Genomic DNA, 26,050 nt, shown 5'->3' on the forward strand with positions numbered 1-26,050 from the left:
TGGATCCTCTCTGTACTATTTCTTGAAACTGCATGAGAATCTGTAATTGTCTCAATAAAATTTTCACTTACCAAAAAACAAGAAACTGGTTGAAAAACTTTTTTTAAAAGGGGCTTGGTAAATATTTTAGGCCTTTAGGGGGACTGGAGGTGGCAGCTGCTCAAATCCGTTGTTATAGTAAAAAAAAAGCCATTGAATACAAAGGAATGAGCATGGCTGTGTTCCTTTGAAACTATTTATAGAAGCAGACTCTGCAGACTTGCTATTTACTGATCTCTGGTTTAAAGAGATATTAGCTTTTGCTTTTAATATTTTATCTGAGACTCCCTTCCAGGGAAAAAATGGTAACAAATGCTAATTATATATTTATTAATTATTATTTTTATTTTATTGAAGTCTAGTTTCTTTGCAAATTAGTATGCGTACATCATAGTGATTGAGTATTTTTATAGATTGTACTCTGTTTAAAGTTATAACAAAATAATGGTTGTGTTTCCTTGTGTTGTACAATATATCCTTGTTGCTTATTTATTTTGTACACAGTAGTGGTACCTCTTAATCTACCACCTGTGTCTTCACTCTCCCCACTGGTAACCACTAGTTTGTTTTCTCTATCTGTGAGTTGTTTCTGTTTTATAATACTGTAATTTTCAGCTAATCTCTTTATAATTTTCTTTAATTGTGCAAGTATGTATCTGTAAAGTATACATATACTCTTTCATTTATTTTAAATATCCTATAAGCATGGCTTTGGTTTCATGTTTCCCAATATTGGGAAAACAAAATAAGAAAGTAAGAAATTCTTTTTAGACCTAGTGCTATAAGAAAGGAAAAACTGAGAGTTTTCCCCCTAAAATCCTTATCTCTAACCATGAATAGTAATCAGTTAAAAGAGTAAAATTCTTAAGCTGAAAAATCATCATTTGCTTGACTTTCTCTTGTGTTTATCCCTCATGGCCAAGAGTTGAACTTCCTCTGGAAGAGTTTGGGCTGTGTCTGATTACCCTCCCTTTCAGTGTGTGATAAGGCGTTACTGTAAGTGGAATTAAGGGTGCTCTCAGGCTCATGTTTCAGACACTGTTAAGAAAATCCACTGTGCAGGGTATTTGTTCAGTAGATGTATTTGCTCGGTAGGGTTTTGGGTGAACTTTGCTTTCTCCCCGTCAGGTCATATACTGAGTGTAAGTTTTATGCATTCAGGTTCAGTTTCCCCTCATACCAAATTTCTTTCTCCCAGTTTGTTTCTTTTTCTTTCTGCCTCTTCATCTGTTTTTAATGTGAGTAGCTTGTGTGAAAAAAAATACTTTGAATGCGGGATTAAAAAAAAAAAGAATCAACTTTAGAAAGACATGTGTATTAAGTTTCACTCAGCGCTGTGGAGTGTTTCAGAGACAGACAATAATATTAACACAAGCACTACCCTGCCCTGGTGTGTAGAAAAGAAATGTTTCCATAACCACAGTTTAACAGAAACATAAGCCACTCCTGTGTAGATTTCCAGAACGATTAGAGTGGTTAGAACCAAATACGGTTAATATGATGTGATCTTGTGATTTTTAAGTAATTTTAAAAGATGAAAGATATCGCTCAAAATATTCTAAAAATTTTATGCACATCCCTCTTGTTTATCTTGCCACTCATTTAATGTGTTACTGAAGGTAATCAATTTATTCACCTCTTAATTATCTCTTGAGTCTGACCCAGCATCTTTATCCGTATTTCCAGGGGTTTCATTTATGTACTCCATACAAATATTTACTGCAGATCCCTGCTAACTCTCATCTCCTGTCACTCATCCAACATACCACACTCACACACACACACACACACACACACACACACACGCTATCACATCTTCCCTCCAAGCTGCTGCCAGAGTAATCTTCATAAATTCATCTCTGTCCTTGTCATTCATTTGCTTAAAACCATTCAGCAGCTCCCTATTGCTAATACAACAATATGCAAATTTCTGAAGTCAGTATAGAAGGCAAAGCCCATCAAAACCTTTTTCCTCCCTACTTTCCCATTTCCTTTTCTGTCTCATTTGCCATTCTCCAGCTTGATCCCAGCATCCACTCACACCCTTGATGCTCTAGCCAATCTGAAGGAATACTACCTTTTGCTTCTTCTCACCTCCATGCATTTGCATTTTTCCCAGTTTTCTTTTAGGCTTCTTTGCCTGAAATTTGCATTTCTCAGGACAACTCAAGCATGTTATCAGAAAAGCATTGTGTGACCCTGTCAGGATTGAGTGTATTTCATCTCTTATTTACCAGATGACATTTGATCTCTTTGAATGTTTGTGTACTTAAGAGTCAGAGGGCAGTACAAGGTAGTAGGAAAGAAAACTTTGGAATCAGACACAGTGGAAGCTTCAAAAGGACTGAAAAGTACTTAACGCATCATTGAATTACTAGTACCAGGGAGGTACCTGAAATGTTGCAAGACTTGTTTATTGTATATGTGTAAAAGTAGGGAAAGAGAGAGGGAAGGAGAGAAGGAAGGAGGTGACTGTGTCGTACTGTTTGAAACTGGGTGAGATAATAGTCCAAGACATATTTCTAAAGATATTAAGGGTGTAAACCCCTGCTGGAGTGTTGCTGAATTGAAGGAATGACTATCTAAAGGGAATTCTTAACCATTCCCTAAGTTACATAGGAAACTATAGGAGTTAATTTCAGAAATAGCAGTGGAGTCATCGTCAAGTGGGTCTGTTATGTTGTGTGTGTGTGTGTTCAGTCACTCAGTCGTGTCCAACTCTCTTGTGACCCCATGAATTATAGTCCGCCAGGCTCCTCTGTCCATGAGATCCTCCCAGACAAGAATACAGGAGCTGGTTGCCATTTCCTTCTCCAGGGGATCGCCTGACCCAGGGATCAAACCCAGTGATCTCCTGCATTGGCAAGTGGATTCTTTACCACTGGCGCCACCTGGGAAGCCCTCTATTATGTTAAAAACATAGAAAATTTAGTGAATTTGGAAGAGAATATATAAACTGGAAAGTGAAATTCTCTCAGTCATGTCCGACTCTTTGCAACGCCATGGACTATACAGTCCATGGAATTTTCCAGGCCAGAATACTGGAATGGGTAGCCTTTCCCTTCTTGGGGATTAATATTTTGTATTAACTTCAATAAATATGATTATCATGCACATAAATAATAGCACTTATTTTTTTCAGTTCCTCAACAATCTGCAAGATATCTCACCAAAATATTCTAACCTGTAAATGTCTCTAAACCATTATCAACATGGCTAAAACCTAATTCATTATATTTTAACTGATATATCCCTCATGCAGTGGGAGGTGCTTAATAAATATGTGTGGCATGAATGAATGGAGCATTACCGATGAGTATACTCAGCTCCAGACATAAAAAGAGGGCCATTACTTCACAGGCACTATGCTGCTACAAGGTCCTTGTACCTTATAAGAACATCCAGGTTACTCTTCCTCCAACCTCTTTTCTCATAATAAATCCCTTCTTAGGGACTTCTGCATGGCCTCCCAGATCAAGCACAAAGTCTCCCACTTGGAGTTTAAAGTCATCACTTGGCCCCACGTGATCTCCACCTTGACTTTCCTAAATGTTTGCTTCTCCCTTCAAGTTTAGCTTAAGCTGAGCCTTCACATGAAGCCTTCAAAACTAACTCCTGCAGGAAGCAATTGTTTTCTTCTTCCCTTTCCTCATAATTTGGATGTGTTTGTTTGTTTCTTTTTTTTGCACTTGTCTGAGATTTGTGTTCTTGCTGCATCTGGTGTGCAAGTTTCAGCTCCAAAAAGATGCGTCAACCTCCTTTAGGCCAATAAACTTGTCTTCTCCTTCTGTATCTCCACAGTTCTTGAACATTATTGGGGAAATAAAATGTGGGCTTGTAACTTGGCAACAGCAAAGCAGTCTTGGTTCAAGAAGGAAAATGAATGTATAAAAATGAAGCTGTCAGTTGTATGTAGAAGGGATTGGAGTAGAGAGTCAATATGCAAAGATGGCAGCACATAGCTTTTCAAGGGCCTGTACCTAGTCGATAGGCAAGGATTGTTATTGAATAATTGAGAGGTAAGGAGGAACGGTAGTAATGATCTAGGTAGGGTGATACAGTGGAGAAGGCAATGGCACCCCACTCCAGTACTCTTGCCTGGAAAATCCCGTGGACGGAAGAGCCTGGTAGGCTGCAGTACATGGGGTCGCTAAGAGTCGGACACGACTCAGTGACTTCACTTTCACTTTTCACTTTCATGCATTGGAGGAGGAAATGGCAACCCACTCCAGTGTTCTTGCCTGGAGAATCCCAGGGATGGGGGAGCCTGGTGGGCTGCCGTCTATGGGGTCGCACAGAGTCGGACACGACTGAAACGACTTAACAGCAGCAGCAGCAGGGTGATACAGTGGCATTTCCGGGAAAAATACAAAACCAAGGTACATTTTGAATGAACTAACGACCAACTTGACGATTAAGTATAAAGTAAGAGTCAAAAATATCACCACATTTTTAAGGAGAAAATGGTGATTTCAGGGGAAGAATGAAAAGGTTGAGAATGAGGATTTGGGTTGGGCAAGGTATGTAGAAGGATGAACTTAGTTTTGCACAGATGACAGTGCATATTGAGAAGGCAAGAAATAGGTTTTCCAAATTCAAATTCTTTTCCTATTTAGGTTGTTATATAACACTGAGCAGAGTTCCCTGTGCTATACAATAGATCCTTGTTGGGTATCTGTTGTAAAGTTTTTTAATGAGATTTTTTTTTTATGTGAACCATTTTTAAAGTCTTTATTGAATTTGTGGCAATATTGTTTCTGTTTTATGTTTTGGTATTTTGGCCAGGAGGCATGTGAGAGACCTTTGTTCGTCCAACCTGCCCCGCCTGCATTGGAAGGCAAAGTCTTAACCATTGGCCCACCAGGGAGGTCCAAGTTATCCATTTAAAATATAGCAGTGTGTCCATGTCTATCCCAAGAATTTGAAGAATAGATAGCTGTCTATGTATCCCTGAATCACTTTGCTCTACACCTGAAGCTAACGCAGCATTGTTAATCAACAATACTCCCATTATAAAATAAAAAGTTTAAAAATTAAAGAAATAGGTTTCCCTTTAAGATGTTTTGGAATAAGAGTAATGACGTTACATTGGTTACAATGGATTTTTGATTTGAGAACTGTTTCTCGCAATACAAATGTGACATCAAGACTAATTTTCAAAGATCGTACTTCACACTGGTCTTTTAAAATCACATTAGTTTATAAAAGCAAGGTTGTTATGGAACTCTGCTATAAAGAAAGATAATTGAAACATTCATACTAGTATAATTTTGTTGTAACTCTCATTTCAAATTTAATGAATCAGTGCCTGCTGCAAAGGAAGAGACACACTGGGAGATAATTTACCTGTGAAAAGACAGGGGCAGAGGATGAAGTCTTGGTTCTTTTGAGAAAATTGCATGCTGTTGAGGTTTGGTTTTGCTGTGACTGTTTCTCTTGCTTTCAATAGGACCTAACTATGCTTGAAGGCCATTAGAGGACAGAAATCAAATCTTAATCAGCCTGGATGTATTTTTCTGTTTAAAAAAACTAGAGATCCCACTTCACTTTAAGGCTTAGGGAGTTTAATTAAAGTAAGCAGAGACAAAAGTACTCTTTTGAGAACTGTCATTTCTCTTCGTGTGACACTATTAATAATGTAGTGTAATGCTATTTTGGAAGTTTGGTTCTTTCCTTGTCTTTTGTCTTGCTCTGACTCTCTTCTCTCTTCTAAATGAAAGAGGAATAAAGCACTTAAAGGAAGGTGCTATCCTAAATTCACGGTCTCCTTGTGCACCATATTATCTGTGACCTCAGCTATAATTCTTTGAAGAAATAACCCTCCCAAGCTCTCTCTTTTTTTTTTTCTTCCCCTTTCTCTTTTATTGTGAGCCTCTTTTCACAACAACATTTGCAGGCTTCTTCACAAAGAACTTTTTTTTTTCCCCAATTAGGATGAAAACTAGATCATGATGTGAGCCTCTCATTGTGAGTGTAACTTCCCTTTTTGACAGCTCCATTAGATCTGCCCAGTTATAAATCTTCATATTTCTGACTTGCCTTGAAATCAGAAAGTGTTTTCATTCTGCTTGTTTTCAGTGAGCAGCAAGCATGAAGGGAGGCATGGCAGACATCATAGTCTCTTCCACCAACTCTCCTGCCTCAACCCAGTGCCAGGGCAAAATGTTTGTCATCAAACCTGATGATTCTGCTTTGATGGCTAATTATGGGTGGTACATTTTTGAACTTAAAGAGTGACTCTGAAGTCACTTTCCATTCTTACTTATGCAGTACCATGCAATGTAAAGCTGGAATTTCACACTACTCATTGTTTGAAAGTTAATTAGTATTCTTTGCCAGAATACCTGCTTCTTTGCTCGAGTCATCATTTAATTGTATCTGTCTGTCTCATTTGATTTTGGTGGGTGCTTTTTAAGTCAAATTATGTATTTTAAGCATGCTACCTCTAATTGCATTGACATGCGAAAAGCTGCTTACTAAGCGTGTTCATGTAAATTATACTTTTATTCTAGTCTAATACTCGGTTTATAGAGCATGCCTTCTGTGAAAAAAATTGAAATTATCCATTATTTTAAAGTAACAGGGAAGAAGTAGGAAGTTTTCATGGAAGCAGATATTATTTTGTTTTGAGGATAACATTGGAAGCTGTTTGACCCTACTCTAATGCCCTCGCAAAATATAGACATGGAAGTATATGATCAAAGTAAGGAATTAAAGAGTTAACATTTCTTTAAAAACAAGAGAGCCATTAACTTTTAATAATGCTGTCTCAAATATTTGTCTGTAAATTGTGGTGATAATCAAAGACAAGCCTATGGGATTGTGCTTTGTAGTTCTGTTTGATTTGATAATTCTAATAATCCCTTAAGAACGTTAGAAAAAAATAGTTTATGCTTACATTAGCAACTATTGTGAGATTGTAAAAATAACCTGGCAATCCCAAGATAGAGTATAAGGATAGGAGGCGGGGGGGAAGTGGTATCTAGGATCTTGTATGTGTTTAAATCATTTCTTTTAGAGATGTTTTTAAACCTAATATATTTTTCTTTCTTAGCATGAGAAAGAAATAAACTGGCTTCAGAAAGTTTAAAAATGAGACAAAACATTGCCTGCCTACTACAAAATGTTATGCAGCATCGTTTTCTTATTTAAAAAGAATGCTTCTGGGCTTCCCTGGCAATCCAGCAGTTGAGGCTCTGAGCTTCCACTGCAGGGGCACAGTTTGATCCCTGGTCGGGGAAGTTCTCATGCCACGCACGGTGCGGCCAAAAAAAAAAAAGAGAGAGAAAAATGCTTCTCTTTTTGCTGCTAGGTTTTGATCTCCACCCTGGCCTTTACTAGATGGCATCCCCACCCCACACTCAAAATAAAGCGAATGTTTCTTCCATCTAAAGTTGAATTTCTACAGGCCTCTTTTAAAGCTCATGTTTCCTCTTCATTCTTCATTTTCCTCCTGACAACATGCCTGAAACAAAACTGACAAAAATGATTATTCCCGTGTAAATTAGGGTGGAAGGCTTTGGAATCATACTCTGTGACTGTTGCCAGAGTTCTCAGTTTCTCGAAACTTTTTCGCCCCATCTTGTGAAATATTAATAAATACTGACAGTTTAAGGTGGCTATGAGATTAAAGGAAATAATTTCTATTGAACTCATAGCATAATGGGTTTTAATAAGCTTTACTGAGTATAAATTTCCTTTGTGGATTTTTCCCTTCAGTGTGCAACCCCTCTTTTGCATTTAAGATCTATAAATTTACATTTGAACTTAGATTTTTAGTAACTCCTTCTTGGGATTATTGGGTAAACCTAATTTACTTATAGCTAGCAAAAAGAAAAAAAAAAAGGCCCCATAAAATAGTTTCTTTTCTTAACATGGAGAGCATTATCTTTTGAGCACACAGGATTTTTGAGTATCAGCTGTAAAGGAATTGTTATAGGGTATATGTGGATGTGTTGGAATGCTTTAAAAAATCAATCCTAGCTAATGGAGGGAATATTTTCAAAGTGAGCTGTTTCCATTCCTTCAGTCAACCACATACAGCAGGAAAAATTCAAGTAAACATTGTAGAAGAGGCGAGCTCTTCCTTACAGAATTAATGAGAGGTGCAGTGGTCTTCCATGGGGAATCAGAATTTGAAAACACTTTTCCACATGAGCATTTTCCCCTCATGTCTGGAACCAGATAAGGAGACTAACTTTAGATGCACAGTATCCAAACAAGATGAATGTGCTGGGCGCTGCTGGATAAGAATGCCCATCTTAACGGGAATGTTTCCATTCTCCTTTGTAAAGACATATAGTTGGCAAAAGCCATGTCTGTGAGATCCCTAAAGACCGCAGCTCACTCGGGAGAGATGTAGCCAGCTTTCTCTTACATCAACTGCCCGAGGAAGACACATCCCAGAATAAGCCCCTCACTATTGTCCTTTGTAATGTTTTAGATGAGTTGTTTGTATTTTGTAAAACTCCAAGTGGTAAAGTATAACAGCATCAAGACTTTAGCAACTCTGTGTGTATATGTACACACCACATACACTATTCATACACACACACACATATATATATATGATAGAAGATTTTTATCTATATTCTTATAATCTACATATAAGTAAGATTCTATCATGAGTCTGGGTATTTAATAAATGAAATTGACTTGTCTTTGATGTGCTTGAATTTCAGAAATTTTAAATTATTTTTCAGGACACTAGAGTCAGTAATCTGAGTGAACTCCGGGAGTTGGTGATGGACAGGGAGGCCTGGCGTGCTGCGATTCATGGAGTCGCAAAGAGTCGGACACGACTGAGCGACTGAACTGAACTGAGAGTCAGTAATCAGTAATTATATTAAAAAAATAAAACACACACTTTTGCAGCACAAACTCAGTCAACATTCAGTAATTATTGTATACTATAGCTCTTTAGTACCTACAACCATGTTTTCCTTATTAGGCAGATAATGTATTTGCTTACTGATGAAGGTTTTGTGAGCTATGTGTATTTGGCATATATTTTGCATATGTTATAACAATGATTTACTGAAAGACTTGGGTGAAAGAAAATATATTCAAGATTAGGTGCAAATGGCAATACAGCAGATTCAAGTAGAAGTTTCTTGTACCTACAAGTAAATTTTAATCATCTACATTTAACCTCACTTTTAAGAATCATTCAGATTTTCAACAGAAGGACATATTTATGGTAAACCCAAAGCAGTCTTTGTGAAACCTGAAAAAGATTTGTGAAAACAGCCTGCAATAAAAATCACAAATGCTTCATATAACACTACTTGATAGATATCACTTGCACCATTAAGAACTAAACGACAAAGGATGTAATTTCAGTTCTGGCATGCAATATTAATCGAAGCCCTTTAAAACATCTTGCTGATGGGAACTATGGCAACGTGACATTGAAGAATTATGAGCTGAAGACATCCATCTTCATCAGATTTTCAAAGTAAATGCCATAAAACATAAAGTTGTTCCATTCATCTTTACATTTTCACATGTTTCGGTGGGAACATCATTTCCTAGTGTGTTGCCCTAAATGCAAAGAACACAATTCAGTACTTAAAGTATGAATTCAGTCTGGAGGATTGAAATGCATTTTAACCAGCCACCCTGTAAACTCAGGGAATTATTTCTCTAATAATGTACATTTCTATCTGTCTTTTATGCTACTGATATATTATCTTAGGTAAACAGTTTAATTAAATGATAGTAAGAGACACTTTTGAAAAATAATTATATGTATATTTGCCTTTATAAATTTAGATATGAGAAGAGAAATGTTTTCAAAGACATACCTGTAGAAAGAAATTACCTTATGGGCATACTCAAACCGAACATCTCCTCTAGTCGCCCCTGACCCCCACAAATTATTACTTTGAGTAAATGGGAAAAGTCTAAAAATTAAGACCTCACATTAACATAGCACATCATAGTTTATAAAAATCCTGTATTACACATTATCTCTTTTAATCCTCACATTTTACCCACATTTTACAGATGAGGAGTTTTCAGAGAATTTGGAATATGACATTGATTTGCTCGAAGTTCCACAGTTACTAGATTTCAGACAGGGAGCTTGAACCCCAGATTCGTATTTACCGAACCCTAAGTCCTCACATGACTATATTTGGAGCTAGGACCTCTAATGAAGGTAATTAAGGTTAAATGAAATCATAAGGGTGAGGCCTTGTCTGATAGGATTAGTGTTCAGATCTGGAGAGACCCCAGAGAACTCTGCTGGGCCCTGCAAGGGCTCAGGGAGAAGGTAGCTCCCTCAGCCCGGGTGGAGAACCCGTGCAGGAAACTGACTCTGCCTGACTAAAGGTTATTTCTTGTTGCTTAGATCACCTCATGTGTAGTTTTTCATACAGCAGCTGGAGCAGAACTAATATTCCAGGTCTTCCTTTTTCTTCTCTGCCATAAATCTAGTGTTTATTTCCCTCTTCTATGGAAAATTTTAATCAACTGGCATTAAAATATTTTTAGATTCCTGAAATAAAAGTTTAGACAATCTGGGCGAGAATACCTCAGTCACCGGCTTCTTTTTGAACCTCTATTTTGAGAGGAAGGCTTCTAAAGGCAATTAGCATCCTGTGAAAAGATGCAGGCTTCCAGCCTCAACAAATCATGCTAACCATTTTAAAAGGCACAGCCAAGACTCAGAAGATACCTATCATTAATCTCCCAAACAGTAACAGCACCTTACTTTTCTATAGTACTTTACAGTTTATGAAATACTTTCCTATGCATGATCTTATTTTGATACTGGTCTTCATAATATCTTCCATATTTAGTGTTCTTTTCACTGTATCATCCTGCTCTTCATTGGTGTTCAGGCATTGAAGCAACAGAAAAACATATGTTGGAAAGAGGCATTTAGTGTTGACATACACACACACACATTATACTCTAATTAATAATGACAGAGAAGGGAGTCCAGCAAACATGCATGTGTCAGCATAAACTGTGACTCTATTTCCTTTTTAATCAAAGAACATCATAACTTGGTTTCCACTTAACAGATCACCCTCATTGCAAATGCCAAGAATGGGATGGGGACAGTGGGTTCGATGGAGTCTATGTTGCATCTGTGTGATACTTAATGTTTATGGTGACACCATCTCTGTTTAGAGGCCATGATGTGATTGGAAGGAAACTAAAAATTTGATTCTATTTTAATGTAAAACATTGGCAGACAATGCAGACTCAAGCTGCAGTTAACAAGTATGATATCAAATAATATGTTCATATAAAATAACTTTATATCAAATTTAAATTTACTTCCGATTTCAGTAGGTAACCTTGCTTGTGAAAACCACTACATAAAAGCCAGAAAAGAACTTTCAAACTTAAATAAAACTGACCTGTTTTTTAAAAGTTAGGAAGACAGTTATAGCGCATTCAAAAAATTACAGCTAGTTAATCAATTTTAGGGAAAAGACATCCAGCCTATTTTATCTGAACCTTTTTCTAATTTCCATCTTTTAAAATATTTCAAGAATGATAGAAAAAAATAGGTGATTAGAGAATACATAGAAAGTATACACCCACCCTGCTCATCTGGTTCTCCCCAAATATTAACTCCGCCATTGATCTTTTTCCTTAGCATATTATATGACATCATGTTTGTTTACCAGGGGGCTTCCCAGGTGACTCAGTGGTAAAGAATCCACCTGCCAGTGCAGGAGCCACAGGAGATGCGGGTTTGATCCCTGAGTTGAGAAGATCCCCTGGAGAAGGAAATGGCAACCCACTCCAGTATTCTTGCCTGGGAAATCCCACGGACAGAGGAGCCTGGCAGGTTACAGTCCATGGGATTGCGAAGAGTCAGACACAACTGAATCGACTTTCACTTTCTCATCATAAGGCAGCTTTTGGAAGAGGGTTCTGCATCCGTGGCTCAGCTGGTAAAGAATCTGCCTGCAATATGGGAGACCTGAGTTCAATCCCTGGGTTGGGAAGATCCCCTGGAGAAGGGAATTCCCACTCCAGTATTCTTGCCTGGGAAATCCCATGGACAGAGGAGTCTGGTGGGCTACAGTCCATGGGCTCACGACTGAGTGACTGAACACACACGATTTTTACCACATGTACCTTAAGATGTCACTAGTTACAACATTAGGCAACACAGAGTGGTTTATTTAGAAAATAAATAGTTTTTAATATTTATAGCATAAGATAATGTGGTAGAGTAGTTATGATATGAATTAATTTATTTTTTGATATGAATTAATTGAGTAGCACTTTCATAATATTTATATTTGAAGTAGTTTTTTTAAAACTATATGTCCCGTAAACATTTATAGGTATAACTTGAGATACTAGGATAAGATTTTTTAATTACCTTAAGTTCTTAATAAGGGAAGCCGATGGCTCAGAGGTAAAGATTCCACCTGCAATGCAGGAGACGCAAGAGATGAGTTTGATCCCTGAGTCGGAAAGATTCCCTGGTGAAAGAAATGGCAACCCACTCCAGTATTCTTGGCTGGAAAATCCCATGGATGGAGGAGCCTGGAGAGCTACAGTCCATAGGATTGCAAACAGTCGGACACTACTGTAATATAACATACACCAATATATTTCAAGAAAATATTGTAAAGTACGTGAAATAGAATTTTAAAGCTAAAACACTTTAGAATTTATTGTATGACCCCACTATACCCCGCAACCACAACTATTCTTTGACAGAGGAGAAAAACTTGAGGCCCAGAAGTTAGTTGGTTTATGTGTGATTATATTTAGTTAAGTAAAGTAAGTACTCAACTGTATATTTCCTGTTTCCTCTTCTAGTACTTTTTCTTCTATACCAGACATTTTCTTTGAGATAGAGAATATGTTGTCTGAAAAGCATAATAAGTTCTGCATTATTTGGAATATTCAATTTGCTTTTTTTATTCTTTATAAGCCACTTATCACATAGTTATAGCTTTTAGTTGCCTTCCAGCCTATTCTTATCCATATTACAAGTATGTGCTTTATTTATATCATATCATATACTCCATTTAAGGTCAATAAAATTTAACTGCACTGAAATCAAATGCCCATTAGGAAATCAGAGAGGAGAGAAAAGTGATTATTGATTGTATGTCAGCAGTTCTTCCTTGTCACAATTGGGACAGATTCTTCCTTTTTTGCTTGCTCTCTCAGGTAAATTATTTGTAAATGGGCAGAAGAATATCCTGAAATGTATACTGAGACATTTACAAGATACTTAGATCCATTTTTCTATTCATGTGTAAGTTTTAAGTACTTCCCTGTAAACAATGATTATGGAAAACAAAGAATTCTGTAGAGGATAATGTGTTGGTGGCATTATTGGTGGTTTAGTTGCTAAGTCGTGTCCAACTCTTGTAACCCTGTGGACTGTAACAGCCTGCCAGATTCCTCTGTCCATGGGATTCTCCCATGGACAAGAATACTAGAGTGGGTTGCCATTTCCTTCTCCAGGGGATGTTTCCGACCCAGGAATCAAACCCAGGTCTCCTGCATTGTAGGCAGATTCTTTGTCAACTGAGCTATGAGGGAAGCCCTAGTATTAAGTATATTGAAACTACTTTAACAAGTGGAAGGTATTGTTTCCAAGCACTGACATAGAGTGCTTGACATTTTAAATTCAGGACACACTTTTGAGCATCATGCTGCTGCTGCTGCTGCTGCCAAGTCGCTTCAGTTGTGTCCGACACTGTGCAACCCCAGAGACAGCAGCCCACCAGGCTCCCATGTCCCTGGGATTCTCCAGGCAAGAACACTGGAGTGGGTTGCCATTTCCTTCTCCAATGCATGAAAGTGAAAAGTGAATGTGAAGTCGCTCAGTTGTATCCAACTCTTAGCAACCCCATGGACTGCAGCCTACCAGGCTCCTCTGCCCATGGGATTCCAGGCAAGAGTACTGGAGTGGGGGTGCCATTGCATAGAAGCCAGAATATCTTCAAAGGGAAATTTTTGCCATTCAAGAGAACTTATCTTTAAAATGAAACAGCACCCACAAAGGCTGCTTTCCAATAACAAAAAAGAGAATAGCAGAGATAATTCATATGAAATTAACAGGAGATGAAGAAGTTTAAATTCTGTATCATTTGACAACTATGTCACTTGCTCCTTGGAAGAAAAGCTATGAGAAACCTAGACAACATGTTAAAAAGCAGAGACATTACTTGCCAACCAAGTCCCATCTAGTCAAAGCTATGGTTTTTCTAGTAGTCATGTATGGATGTTGGACAATAAAAAAACCCTAATGCCAAAGCACTGATGCTTTTGAACTGTGGTGTTGGAGAAGACTCTTAAGAGTCCCTTGGACTGCAAGGAGATCAAACCAGTCCATCCTAAAGGAAATCAGTCCTGAATATTCATTGGAGGGACTGATGCTGAAGCTGAAGCCCTAATACTTTGGCCACCTGATGTGAAGAACTGACTCATTGAAAAAGACCTTGATGCTGGGAAAGATTGAAGGCAAGAGGAGAAGAGGATGACAGAGGATGAGATGGTTGGATGGCATCACTGACTTGATGGACATGAATTTGAGCAAGCTCTGAGAATTGGTGATGGACAGGGAAGCCTGGTGTGCTGCAGTCCATGGGGTCGCAAAGAGTCAAACATGACTGAGCAACCGAACTGATTGATGAGTATGGTATTAGGAACTGTATAGAAAGCTGTTTGCTGCTGCTGCTGCTGCTAAGTCACTTCAGTCATGTCCAACTCTGTGCGACCCCATAGACAGCAGCCCACCAGGCTTCCCCGTCCCTGGGATTCTCCAGGCAAGAACATTGGAGTGGGTTGCCATTTCCTTCTCCAATGCATGAAAGTGAAAAGTGAAAGTGAAGTTACTCAGTCTTGTCTGACTCTTCGCAACCCCATGGACTGCAGCCTACCAGGCTCCTCCGTCCATGGGATTTTCTAGGCAAAAGTACTGGAGTGGGGTGCCATTGCCTTCTCCGGGAAAGCTGTTTATGTATCGCCAAATAAAACTCTGTTCCTGCTTTCTGGAACTCTCACTGAATGTATATTGACCTTTCTTTCATTCTGTTTTTTGTCTGTGAATTACTCTTTTATACTTAGGCAGTCTGTCTTTCTGATGCCATCTGGGTGATTTTCCCAGATCTCTTTTCCAACTCACTGGTACTCTCTACAGTTACCTAATATATTGTTTGAACTGCCCAATGAGTTTCTAACTTCAGTGTCTGCATACACATTGTACCATTTTTTATATAACTTTTTTAATAACACCTCTTCTTTTTTCATGGTGTCTTATTCATACGTTCTTAATTCCTTTTAAATCTGTAAACATTCTAAACGTGCTTGTCACTTTATCTAATGGCTGCATTATCTGAAGTTTGGGGGAGAAAAATTCTTGCTTTTTGTTTATAGAATTTGATCCAAGGTAGATTGTTTTCTCTTATGTTAAGTAATTTTAGGCTATAAATTCATTAAAAGTAGGGTTTTATCTGCAGGGTGGGAAAGGAGAGGAGAAGAAAACACTTTGAATGTGTAAATATTTTTGTTTAATTTGGTCTCCATTGAATTGTGGTATGGCTAAGAACACATATTTTATTGACTCAAATTTTTCCCATTTATAAGGAAAATTCTTGCTACTTAATTTTTATCTTCATAGGGAAGTAATGTCAATTAAGTGTCTGCAATATGTATGATATTTTCTAAGCAATGGAGATATTTTCAAATGATTTGTTATTTTCAGGGTCATAAAATACTTGTACTATACCTTTGCCAATAGGTCCTAAAATGTAGTCAGATGAGGGAGGTATTGTTTCCTAAGCTTACCATTAGAAAATCAAGGAAAAGCAGCTTCCATAAGGCCACTGAGTTAGTTAATGATGGAACAAAAGATTAAGCTAAATCCAAGAATTACAGTACAATTTCAAACACAAAAGCTAATTGTGATTCAATCCATACACTTAGATCGTCCACTCCAAACTCTGGTCACTAGCAGCCCTATTTACAGTAGCCGAGGCCTCGAAACAACCTAAGTGTTCATTGACAGCTGATTGGTTTAAGAATATGTGATATATATTGACAATGGAATATTACTCAGCCTTCAAAAAGAATGAAATATTGCCATCTGCAGCAACATGGATGGATCTAGAGAATTTTATGTTTAGTGAACTGTGTCACAAAGAAAGATGAATACTATATGATATCATTTCTATGTGGAAAGTCTAAAAATAATTCATGCAAATGAATCTATATTGTTGCTGTTGTTCAGTCCCTAAGTTGTGTCCAACTCTTTGTGACCCCCATGGACTGTAGCACGCCAGACTCCTCTGTCCTCCACTGTCTCCCAGTTCAGTTCAGTTCAATTCAGTTGCTCAGTCGTGTCCGACTCTTTGCGACCCCATGAATCACAGCACGCCAGGCCTCCCTGTCCATCACCAACTCCCAGAGTTCATGCAAACTCACGTCCATCGAGTCGGTGATGCCATCCAGCCATCTTATCCTCTGTCATCCCCTTCTCCTCCTGTCCCCAATCCCTCCCAGCATCAGAGTCTTTTCCAATGAATCAACTCTTTGCATGAGGTGGCCAAAGTATTGGAGTTTCAGCTTTAGCATCATTCCTTCCAAAGAAATTCCAGGACTGATCTCCTTCAGAATGGACTGGTTGGATCTCCTTGCAGTCCAAGGGACTCTCAAGAGTCTTCTCCAACACCACAGCTCAAAAGCATCAATTCTTCGGTGCTCAGCTTTCCTCACAGTCCAACTCTCACATCCATACATGACTATTGGAAAAACCATAGCCTTGACTAGACGGACCTTAGTTGGCAAAGTAATGTCTCTGCTTTTGAATATGCTGTCTAGGTTGGTCATAACTGTCTCCCAGAGTTTGCTCAAATTCATGTCCATTGAGTCAGTGATGCTATCTGACCTCATCCTCTTCCACCCAGTTCTCCTGTTGCCTTCAGTCTTTCCCAATGAATGAATCTGAATACAAAATAGAAACAGAGTCGCAAACATAGAAAACAGACTTACAGTTACCAAAGGGGAGAGTGAGGAAGGAAGAGACAAATTAAGATATAAGCTACTACACATAAAATAGATACGAAACAAGGTTTTATTGTACCCAATATCTTGTAATAACTTGTAATACTATGTGAAAAAAAAAAACCTGAATCATTGTTCTGTATAGCTGAACTAATGCAATATTGTAAATCAACTATAATAAAAAATTAATAGAGTAATAAGATATATAATATCAAAGTATTTTATGTGCTTTGGTGATCTCTTTTAAGAAAGAGGTCAGTTTTGCAGAAAACTTCAGTTTTGTTTGAGACAGCTGGCAGAAAGTAGATACAGCCAGAAAGTCAAGTGAGAATGAACAAATTTTGAGGTAAAGAAACAAAGGCTTTAACCTCACCAGTGCTAATCCCCAGTAAATGGACGTGGGCCCTCCTGAATGCGTGTCCAGGTCAGCATGGTCAGTGTATCTTTTTGTAAACTCTGGGGAATAGGAGAGGGGTAGAAGCAGAGTTTATTCATATATTCAAGTTGCTGTCTTTGAGAGTTCTCAAGCCATAGAAGAAGGCTGCTTCTCTGGTTCTCCAGTAGTGTTCCACGTTTCTCTCCCCTTGCCCCAGCCTTAACCCCTCCCTTTCATTGCTCTGCTTCCTCCCCCCTCCACCTGCCCCTCTTCATCCCTTCATCCTCATCACCCCATCTGTACTTTGTTAACAGACTCCACTCAGACTGCAAAGTTATTTGAAAGCAGCATGGCTATCAACCCCTAGCTTCTAAGTCTCTTCCAAGATAGAGGGTTTCTTCCCTGGAGGTCCTTACAGCGAGCCCGCCACTCCGAATTGCTGGGGAGGAAGAAGAGGACAGAATAGGGAAGGAACGCAGTGGGGCCCAGCCCTAGGGGCAGCCGGTCAAAGCAAGCTCTTTCTCCTCACCTCTCCCATCACCCCTGCCTTTCTGCCTCTCCCACCTGGGCAGGGCACACCTGTGGACAGACAGCCACACAGAGGTATTTCTGTCTCCCAGGAGCTAGTCTTTTCTCTCCCCACTTTTCCTGTTTGAAAGTCCATTTCCACTCGGGTCCGAGGAGACCACAGCCCAAGGCTGTGAATCAGAGCGAGCTAGACTGAACTGCACTTTACTGTCTGAAAGTTGTCTGCAGTGGCTTTTAATTAAAAAAAAAAATAAAAACAAATAGCAAATATGCCCAAATAGGCTTAAAAAAAATGTTCTTTTTTTTTTTTTAATTCTTGACACAATGGTCTGGTCATAGTAGATGGGAAAAAGAAACGCTGCCACACTTCAGGAGTGAGAGATCAGATTCCCTCTTCTCTGAGAACCGCCGAGGCTGTAGTTTATTTTTGATTCCTCCTGTGACATTTCTGAGTCTTGCTTTGTTGCTGTGAAAGGAAAAGCGTTTCCTCTTCAGAGATATTGGATAGCATGTTCTTCCTTCTTGTGATAATAGTATTAGCTGCCGGCAAGGCTGTTGCGTTCCTTTGTTTTCCCTCAAGATGTTCTGCCCTGAAGCTGGTTATTTCTTCCATTAATAAGTTGCCTTTTAGCTCTTCCTGTGTATGCCAGGCACTGTATCTTTTAGGTCCCCTCAAATAGGCACTATAAAATAAATGAAGCTAAGAGAGAAATGTAACTTATTCAAGAAAATATCCCACGAAAAGTAAATTGTCTTGTGTCTCTGCCATGTGCCGTGGCCCTTCCACCTCAATGGTTCATGAAGCAGAGTTGCTGTTCAGAAAAGTTGGCAAGTTTCTTTTCTTCCTCCTCTGGAGCTCAGGGACTATGCCTTACATTTGCTTGGAATTGGGTTTTAGAGGTTGATTAAACTGGAATCTACTCCACTGTCAAATAGCTTTTTGTGGTCTAATAGTCTGCACGCCTTACTGCCTTACCGGATCTTCCACCTTTCTGTGTGTCTTACCCCAGGCTGATAGGTTTAATGGAACAGCCTTCAATCCTCTGTCAAAGACCTGACTTCTCTGGTGGCAAGGAGCTGAGCAAAATTAGTGAAATCTATCTAATATTTATTCATGTGAATTTGAACAGATATTGGCTATCATCTGTGTTCAGTTTATCAAATAAAAATCAGAAGCCATTAGGCTATCATGAAAGATATATGACCTGTAGGAACTTGGACAAAGAAAGATGGGCTGAAAGAAACAACACTAGTTAGGTATAGTATATAATTTCTAGAAGCACAGGGCCAAAAATTTTAATTTTTAAAAAAAGTAGGGAAGACTGGAAAAATTAACCTACATCTTTTCTAAAATATCTAATTTGGAGCATTTCTAATCATAAACTTTAAAATGTAAGGAAAACATATTATATTTGGCAAGCTATAATATATATTTTATGTATTGCTCATATCATATATTTATATCATATATTCTTATATATTTTATGTAATTGTTCCATTATTTGTACATCTTAAAAGGTAGATTTTAAATATTGGAATATCTGCCATGTTCCAAAAGAAATATTCCAGAAATCCAATTTTTGGAGCGAGTTGCATGCTACCCTGCTTGGATGAGATCACAACCCCCCACCCCCACCCCCTACCACCTGCCAAGGTCCTTTTAATGCGTAAATATCACCAACCATCCGACATGTTTTTAGGAGTCTTTGAATAAGGCTTAGTAAGTGAAGTGAAGTCACTCAGTCGTGTCTGACTCTTTGTGACCCCTTGGACTGTAGCTCACCAGGCTCCTCCGTCCATGGGATTTTCCAGGCAAGAATATTGGACTGAGTTGCCATTTCTTTCTCCAGGAGATCTTCCTGACCCAGGGATTGAACCCAGGTCTCCCGTATTATAGGCAGACGCTTTACCGTCTGAGCCACCAGGGAAGGTTTAGTAAAGGTACTGATAAATCCAAAGGACTTTAAGTTAGAGTCCTGCCTTTCAGGATCTAAGAATTTAGTTGGGGAAACAAGACATGTTTGCAAATTGCCTTACAATTAAAGGCAATACAAGATGTATAACTGAATTATTGTGCTGTACACCTGAGACTAACATAGCACTGACATCAACTATACTGCAGTAATAAAAATAGAAGGCAAGGTGAGAAGCCTCCACTTTTACTTCTACTCACTCTTCATTGACTTCTTCACGAATAATCATTCATTCAACAAGTATCCATTGAGTATTTATCATCATGTGGTCCTTAGGGATTCTCTACGTAGAGAATCTAACGGGGAACATGAGACCTCCAAAATTAGTTGTAATACAGAGAGGAAAAGGAGAAGGGCCATGGGAAAGAGAGATTAAAAAACCTAAGAAGATTCAGGGAAGAAATAACTGATTTCTGTTTGAAGAATACCGAAGTAGGGTCGTGTCATCATCCTTAGAGCTAGAAATACACAGGGTTTGGATACAGAAAGGTGGAGGAAAATGTCTTTCAGACAGAAGCCACTGTACAGAAATCAAAAGGTGTGGGGGGTGTACTGGGTACAGCAAGCTTGACTAGGACAAGGATACATCAAGAGAATTCATGAAAGAAACATTTCAGAAATATCTGGGGGACTATCGTGGACAAGGATCACGTTGACCTTTAGAGTTCATTATAAGTTTTATAGGCCCTTGGAAGCCATTTGGGTTTTCCAGGAATAAAATGATGTGTTCAGAGCTATGTTTCAGGAACATTAAACTTAGTGACTCTGTGAGGTCCCATCTAAAACTTTTTCTCAAGTCTATGTAAAGCCTGTATCAGTGGATTAGCTTAAAGCAAAGTCTATAGTAGATGTTTTGGCTGTTCTCGTGTGGACCTGCCCACTTATATTAGATTCTTATTGCTGGTCTCCAAGTCTAAACCCTTGTGCCCACTTTGAATCTCGGTTATAGAACTTTGCCCTGGATGTTCATATGTCTTCCTATGAGGTTAAATGAGAATGTTCTGTCTGTCCTCAATACTTTTCTTTAGCAAGTTTTTTGAGCTTAAAAACACCCCGAATCATGTAATTGATCATGTTTCCCTCTTTGTACTTGCAACAAGGTAATTTAGAGCCAGATTTATACCTGCTTTAAAAATGTGTAGGGACTTCCCTGGTGGTCCAGTGGTTCAGAATCTGCCTCCCAGTGCAGGGACAAGAGTTCAGTCCTTGGTCCGGGCAGTAGGATCCCACATGCAGCGGGGCAACTGAGCCCACGTGCCACACCCAGAGAAAAGCCGACACACCCCCGCAGAAGATCCTGCATGCCACATGAAGGCCTGGCACAGCCACATAAATAAATACTTTTAAAAATAAAATAAAAGAAAGATCCTTTTAAAAACTAAAAACTAAAAAAAAAAAAAACTGTGTAAAACCATAGAGCAGGAATTCATCCACTTATCTCGTATTTGGCTTTATCTTTCCTACTTTCAGTTTTCCTTTATTCTGTTGTCTTCTCTGACAGTGTTAAATTTTATTTTATCCTGTTATGCTTTATAAACCTAATCGATCTAAAAGAAGTTTGTGTAGATAAATACGTGCTGCAGCTACTTCTCACGTCCTGTAAGCTGGAATCTTTAGAACTAGCATTGACCTCCAATTGCATCCTCAGATTTTGCTTCTGTTTGTGGTCTGCTGCAGAATTTAAATGTCTGGCCATCCATTCCATCTCACCTAGACTGTGCACTTAATCTGTTCCGTCAGATTTTAAGTTGAACCTAGCTTTCGTTATCTGGGTTTGCTTCTCTGGTAGTGAGGATTCCGTGGTGGCTCAGTGGTTAAGAATCCGCCTGCCAGTGCAGGAGAATGGGGTTCAATCCCTGTGTTGGGAAGATCCCCTGGGAAAGGAAATGGCAATCCACTCTAGTATCTTTGCCTTGAGAACTCCATGGACAGAGGAGCCTAGTGAACACCCACTGTTTATATTTTTATTTAAATATATTAAGCATACTAAGTATATTTTATTTAAGTATATTAAGTATATTTTTAAGTATATTAAGCCTCTAGAAACTAACATAATATTGTAACTCAGTAATACTTCTATGAAAAATTTAAAATTAAAGTTAAAAAAGAATAAGAATCTTAAATTCAACATATTGAAATATATGATGATAATAGATTTTAAATCTTTTCATGTTTCAATAACAATATTTATAATAATTTACCATTCACACAGTGCTTTTACCTGTTACTGGTTTAGCAGATCCCTGAAATATAAAAGCTTGATAAATGTCTGTGAGATGAATGACTTAAGTGTGTGCATAAGTGGATGAATGCGTGCATTTCATTGAATTCTTAGATGGTACTAATACCTTGGTTCAGTTCAGTTCAGTCGCTCAGTCGTGTCCGACTCTGCAACCCCATGAATCGCAGCACACCAGGCCTCCCTGTCCATCACCAGCTCCCAGAGTTCACTCAAACTCATGTCCATCGAGTCAGTGATGCCATCCAGCCGTCTCATCCTCTGGCGTCCCCTTCTCCTCCTGCCCCCAATCCCTCCCAGCATCAGGGTGTTTTCCAGTGAGTCAACTCTTCACATGAGGTGGCCAAAGTATTGGAGTTTCAGCTTTAGCATCAGTCCTTGCAAAGAACACCCAGGACTGACCTCCTTTAGGATGAACTGGTTAGACCTCCTTGCAGTCCAAGGGACTCTCAAAGAGTCTTCTCCAACACCACAGTAAAAAAGCATCAATTCTTTGGCACTCAGCTTTCTTCACAATCCAACTCTCACATCCATACATGACCACAGGAAAAACCATAGCCTTGACTAGACGGACCTTTGTTGGCAAAGTAATGTCTCTGCTTTTCAATATGCTATCTAGGTTGGTCATAACTTTCCTTCTAAGGAGTAAGCGTCTTTTAATTTCCTGGTTGCAGTCACCATCTGCAGTGATTTTGGAGCCCCAAAAATAAATTCTGACACTGTTTCCACTGTTTCCCCATCTATTTGCCATGAAGTGATGGGACCAGATGCCATGATCTTCGTTTTCTGAATGTTGAGCTTTAAGCCAACTTTTTCACTCTCCTCTTTCACTTGCATCAAGAGGCTTTTTAGTTCCTCTTCACTTTCTGCCATAAGGGTGGTGTCATCTGCATATCTGAGGTGGGGCAGTATTATTTCCCATAATACCGATGAGGAGATGGAGACTCACTCTCACGACACCTGACAGAGTTAGGAAGTCACTTTGTTATCCTGACCTCTACTACATAGCTCTTTCTCAGCATAGTATAATATCTGATGTATCATTTATTCTGTGTAACCCATCTATAACATAATTCCATTCTTTCATGAAGCTGTACTTAAAAACATGGAGTCATTTGCCTCGTTCCTCTACTTCTTTTTAGGCATAATCTTAATATTTTTCTTTTCAAGACGTTTCTTTTTTCTCTTTTCATTATGAGGCCAACCTAATTTAGGCCCTCATAACTGTAGCTTATTACATCATCCTATAAGCATTTTCTTGAAATGTTCCTTGAAGACCTCTGTAGCCATTCTGATCATACGCACTGATGCTAGGAACAGCAAAGCTGATTAGTGTGCTTACGGGCACGCTAAGTCCCTTCAGTCGTGTCCGACTCTCTGTGAGCCCATGGACCGTAGCCCGCCAGGCTCCTCTGTCCATGGGATTCTTCAGGCAAGAACACTGCAGTGGGTTGCTGTACCCTGCTCCAGGGGATCTTCCTGACCCAGGGATCAAACCCAGGTCTCTTTTACGTCTCCCGCATTGGCAGGCGGGTTCTTTACCACTAGCACCACCTACCTGAATGGTAAATCTTCCATGAATTTTAAAATGTCCGTTTCTTTTTCTCACCCGATTACAACCATATTTGTATTGTAACCCTGCCATTCCTTCAAAGGCTGATTCACTTTAACTGATATTTGAACACCCATAGTTTTTCATGAGCAGCACACCAATGGGCCAAGTAAGATTTCTGTAGTTTCTAGTGTGGGAATCTTCAAGAAGACTGCGAGGAAGCAGCTCTGTTTCATGAATTTAGGTGTGATTTCTGTCCTTCATTTCAAGAGTAAGAAATTATTAGTTGTTAAATGGTATGATATGGATTATTAGGGACCACTGGAAACATGCAGTGATTACTAATATTATATACTATGGGAGGAGTTATTTTAATTGCATACCCTGTAAAGAGGTTTGATAATATATATTCACAGTATTAACATGTCGTGTATTCATTCCATGTAACCAGAATTATAATGTTTGACTGTGTTATTTGGCTTAGCAATCACTGCTGGAGTTCACATTGTAGATGAAAGATAGTCCCTGCGTTTCCTATTCTCTTTTAATACATGCATTTATATTAATAGCATGATTTAATACATCACTTCAAAATTATATTGCACTTTGAACTGCATTTAGTCAAAAATTGACATCTTATGTGCGCAGAACCATAATAAGTTTAGCATTAAATTAAGGAGTCATCTGTCTGTTGGCTAAAATGTAGTGTTTGTGAATTCTGGCATGTCCAAAGCTAGGTAATGAGATTGAGATGTGGGTCTCAGATGTTGCATTCATTTGTGCATTTTAACTTATGGCTTATTAGCTTGAGGGACTTTTTTGCCCGGCTACAGCCTACTGTTGTATTTATATTTTGAAGCTGCTGGATCCGCTAGGATTCTGGTTCGAAACAAAATATTCGTACCACTGACATAGTGACATGAGTCACTGTGGTCACCTATGACTTACTCCAAAATGTACTTCTACTGCACACTGTGAAATTGGAAAATCTGTTCTGTGTGTGTTCTAATGGATGTAACGGTCATTAAGTATATGAGTCTTCTGACGTTGTAATCAGCTGTGATTCAGTCTGTTAAATATCCATGAAACAACATCTGCTTCACAGAGTGACCTTCTGCTAAAGAATACTTAGCGTCTATTAGTAGATCACAGTGCAGATCTGCCTTATTTGAAATGCACTAAACTAGAGTAGTCGACTACTGTTTAGCAACAAGCTTGTAATAATTTATTGCAGTTAAATAAAGCTTAAAAAAACTCCATTAAATAATTATAGGGATTATATGCATTTCCAAAACCTTTGTGTTCTACTGAAATTACCCATTTCATTTCAGGGTTGGTTTGTTAAAAAAAAAAAAAAGCTGAAATGTAAAGGCACATTAGGGGAGCTGTCAGATGCTGTTTTCTGTAGGTGTTAATAAAACCAGATGAAAAAAAAAATCTGAAACAAATTAAAACCAAAAGCAATTTTACCATCTGTTGTAGATTAATTAGAACTTTGCGTATCAAGGGTAAACTTGCTCTTAGAGAATGTCACTGAACACCCGCCTAATAGAATAATATGCAAATATATTAGGTAATGGATTTCTATGCCGTTTTTAATGCTAATGGATCTGTGGTGGATCCCCAAGAAATTGGTAGTGTGTATAAATGTGTATGTACACATACACATATATATAATGAGTTTCCTTTTCTTTTTTTCAGAGCAACCTGCAAACAACCAAGGCCAGTCCACCCTACAGCCTTTGCCACCTTCCCATAAGCAGCACTCTGCACAGCATCATCCATCCATCACTTCTCTCAATAGGAACTCCCTGACCAATAGAAGGAACCAGAGCCCGGCCCCGCCGGCTGCTTTGCCCGCCGAGCTGCAAACCACACCCGAGTCCGTCCAGCTGCAGGACAGCTGGGTCCTTGGCAGTAATGTACCACTGGAAAGCAGGTGAGTCCCGAAGGGGAGGCTTGCAGAGGATTTGACTGTTAGGACCACACAGTGTACCTGCGTGGAGAACACATGTTTGACAGCAGTCAACAAACTGTATTTTTTTAGCATCTGAAATGGAAAGATAAGCTGGTCCAACCCTTTCCTCAGTAAGAGAGATTTACTTTTTTAAAAATTGGGGTACAGTTGCTTTACAGCACTGTGTTAGCTTCTGCTGAGTGAAGTCCCTCAGGCATACGTGTGTGTATGTATGTATCCCCTCCCTGGTGAGCCTTCCTGCTGCCCACCCCCACCCAGCCCGCCAGGCCACCGCAGAGCCCCAAGCCGAGCTCCCTGTGCTGCAGAGCAGGCTCCCACTTGCTGTCTGGTTTACACACGGTAGTGTATATATGTCAGTCCTGAT

The 26,050-nt window shown here is 38.9% G+C and overlaps 1 protein-coding gene across 1 annotated transcript in view; it reads left to right on the forward strand.

The window, feature by feature from the left end:
• The window catches only part of TENM3 (teneurin transmembrane protein 3), a 997,728-nt gene that overhangs the window by 781,797 nt on the left and 189,881 nt on the right, over window positions 1-26,050 (forward strand). Inside the window, exon 7 of the mRNA XM_061404118.1 lies at window positions 25,410-25,647. Coding sequence (XP_061260102.1) covers window positions 25,410-25,647 — 238 coding nt within the window. The remainder of the gene's footprint in view (window positions 1-25,409; window positions 25,648-26,050) is intronic.

Source organism: Bos javanicus, chromosome 27, assembly GCF_032452875.1.
Source record: "Bos javanicus breed banteng chromosome 27, ARS-OSU_banteng_1.0, whole genome shotgun sequence".
Lineage (NCBI taxonomy): Eukaryota > Metazoa > Chordata > Mammalia > Artiodactyla > Bovidae > Bos > Bos javanicus.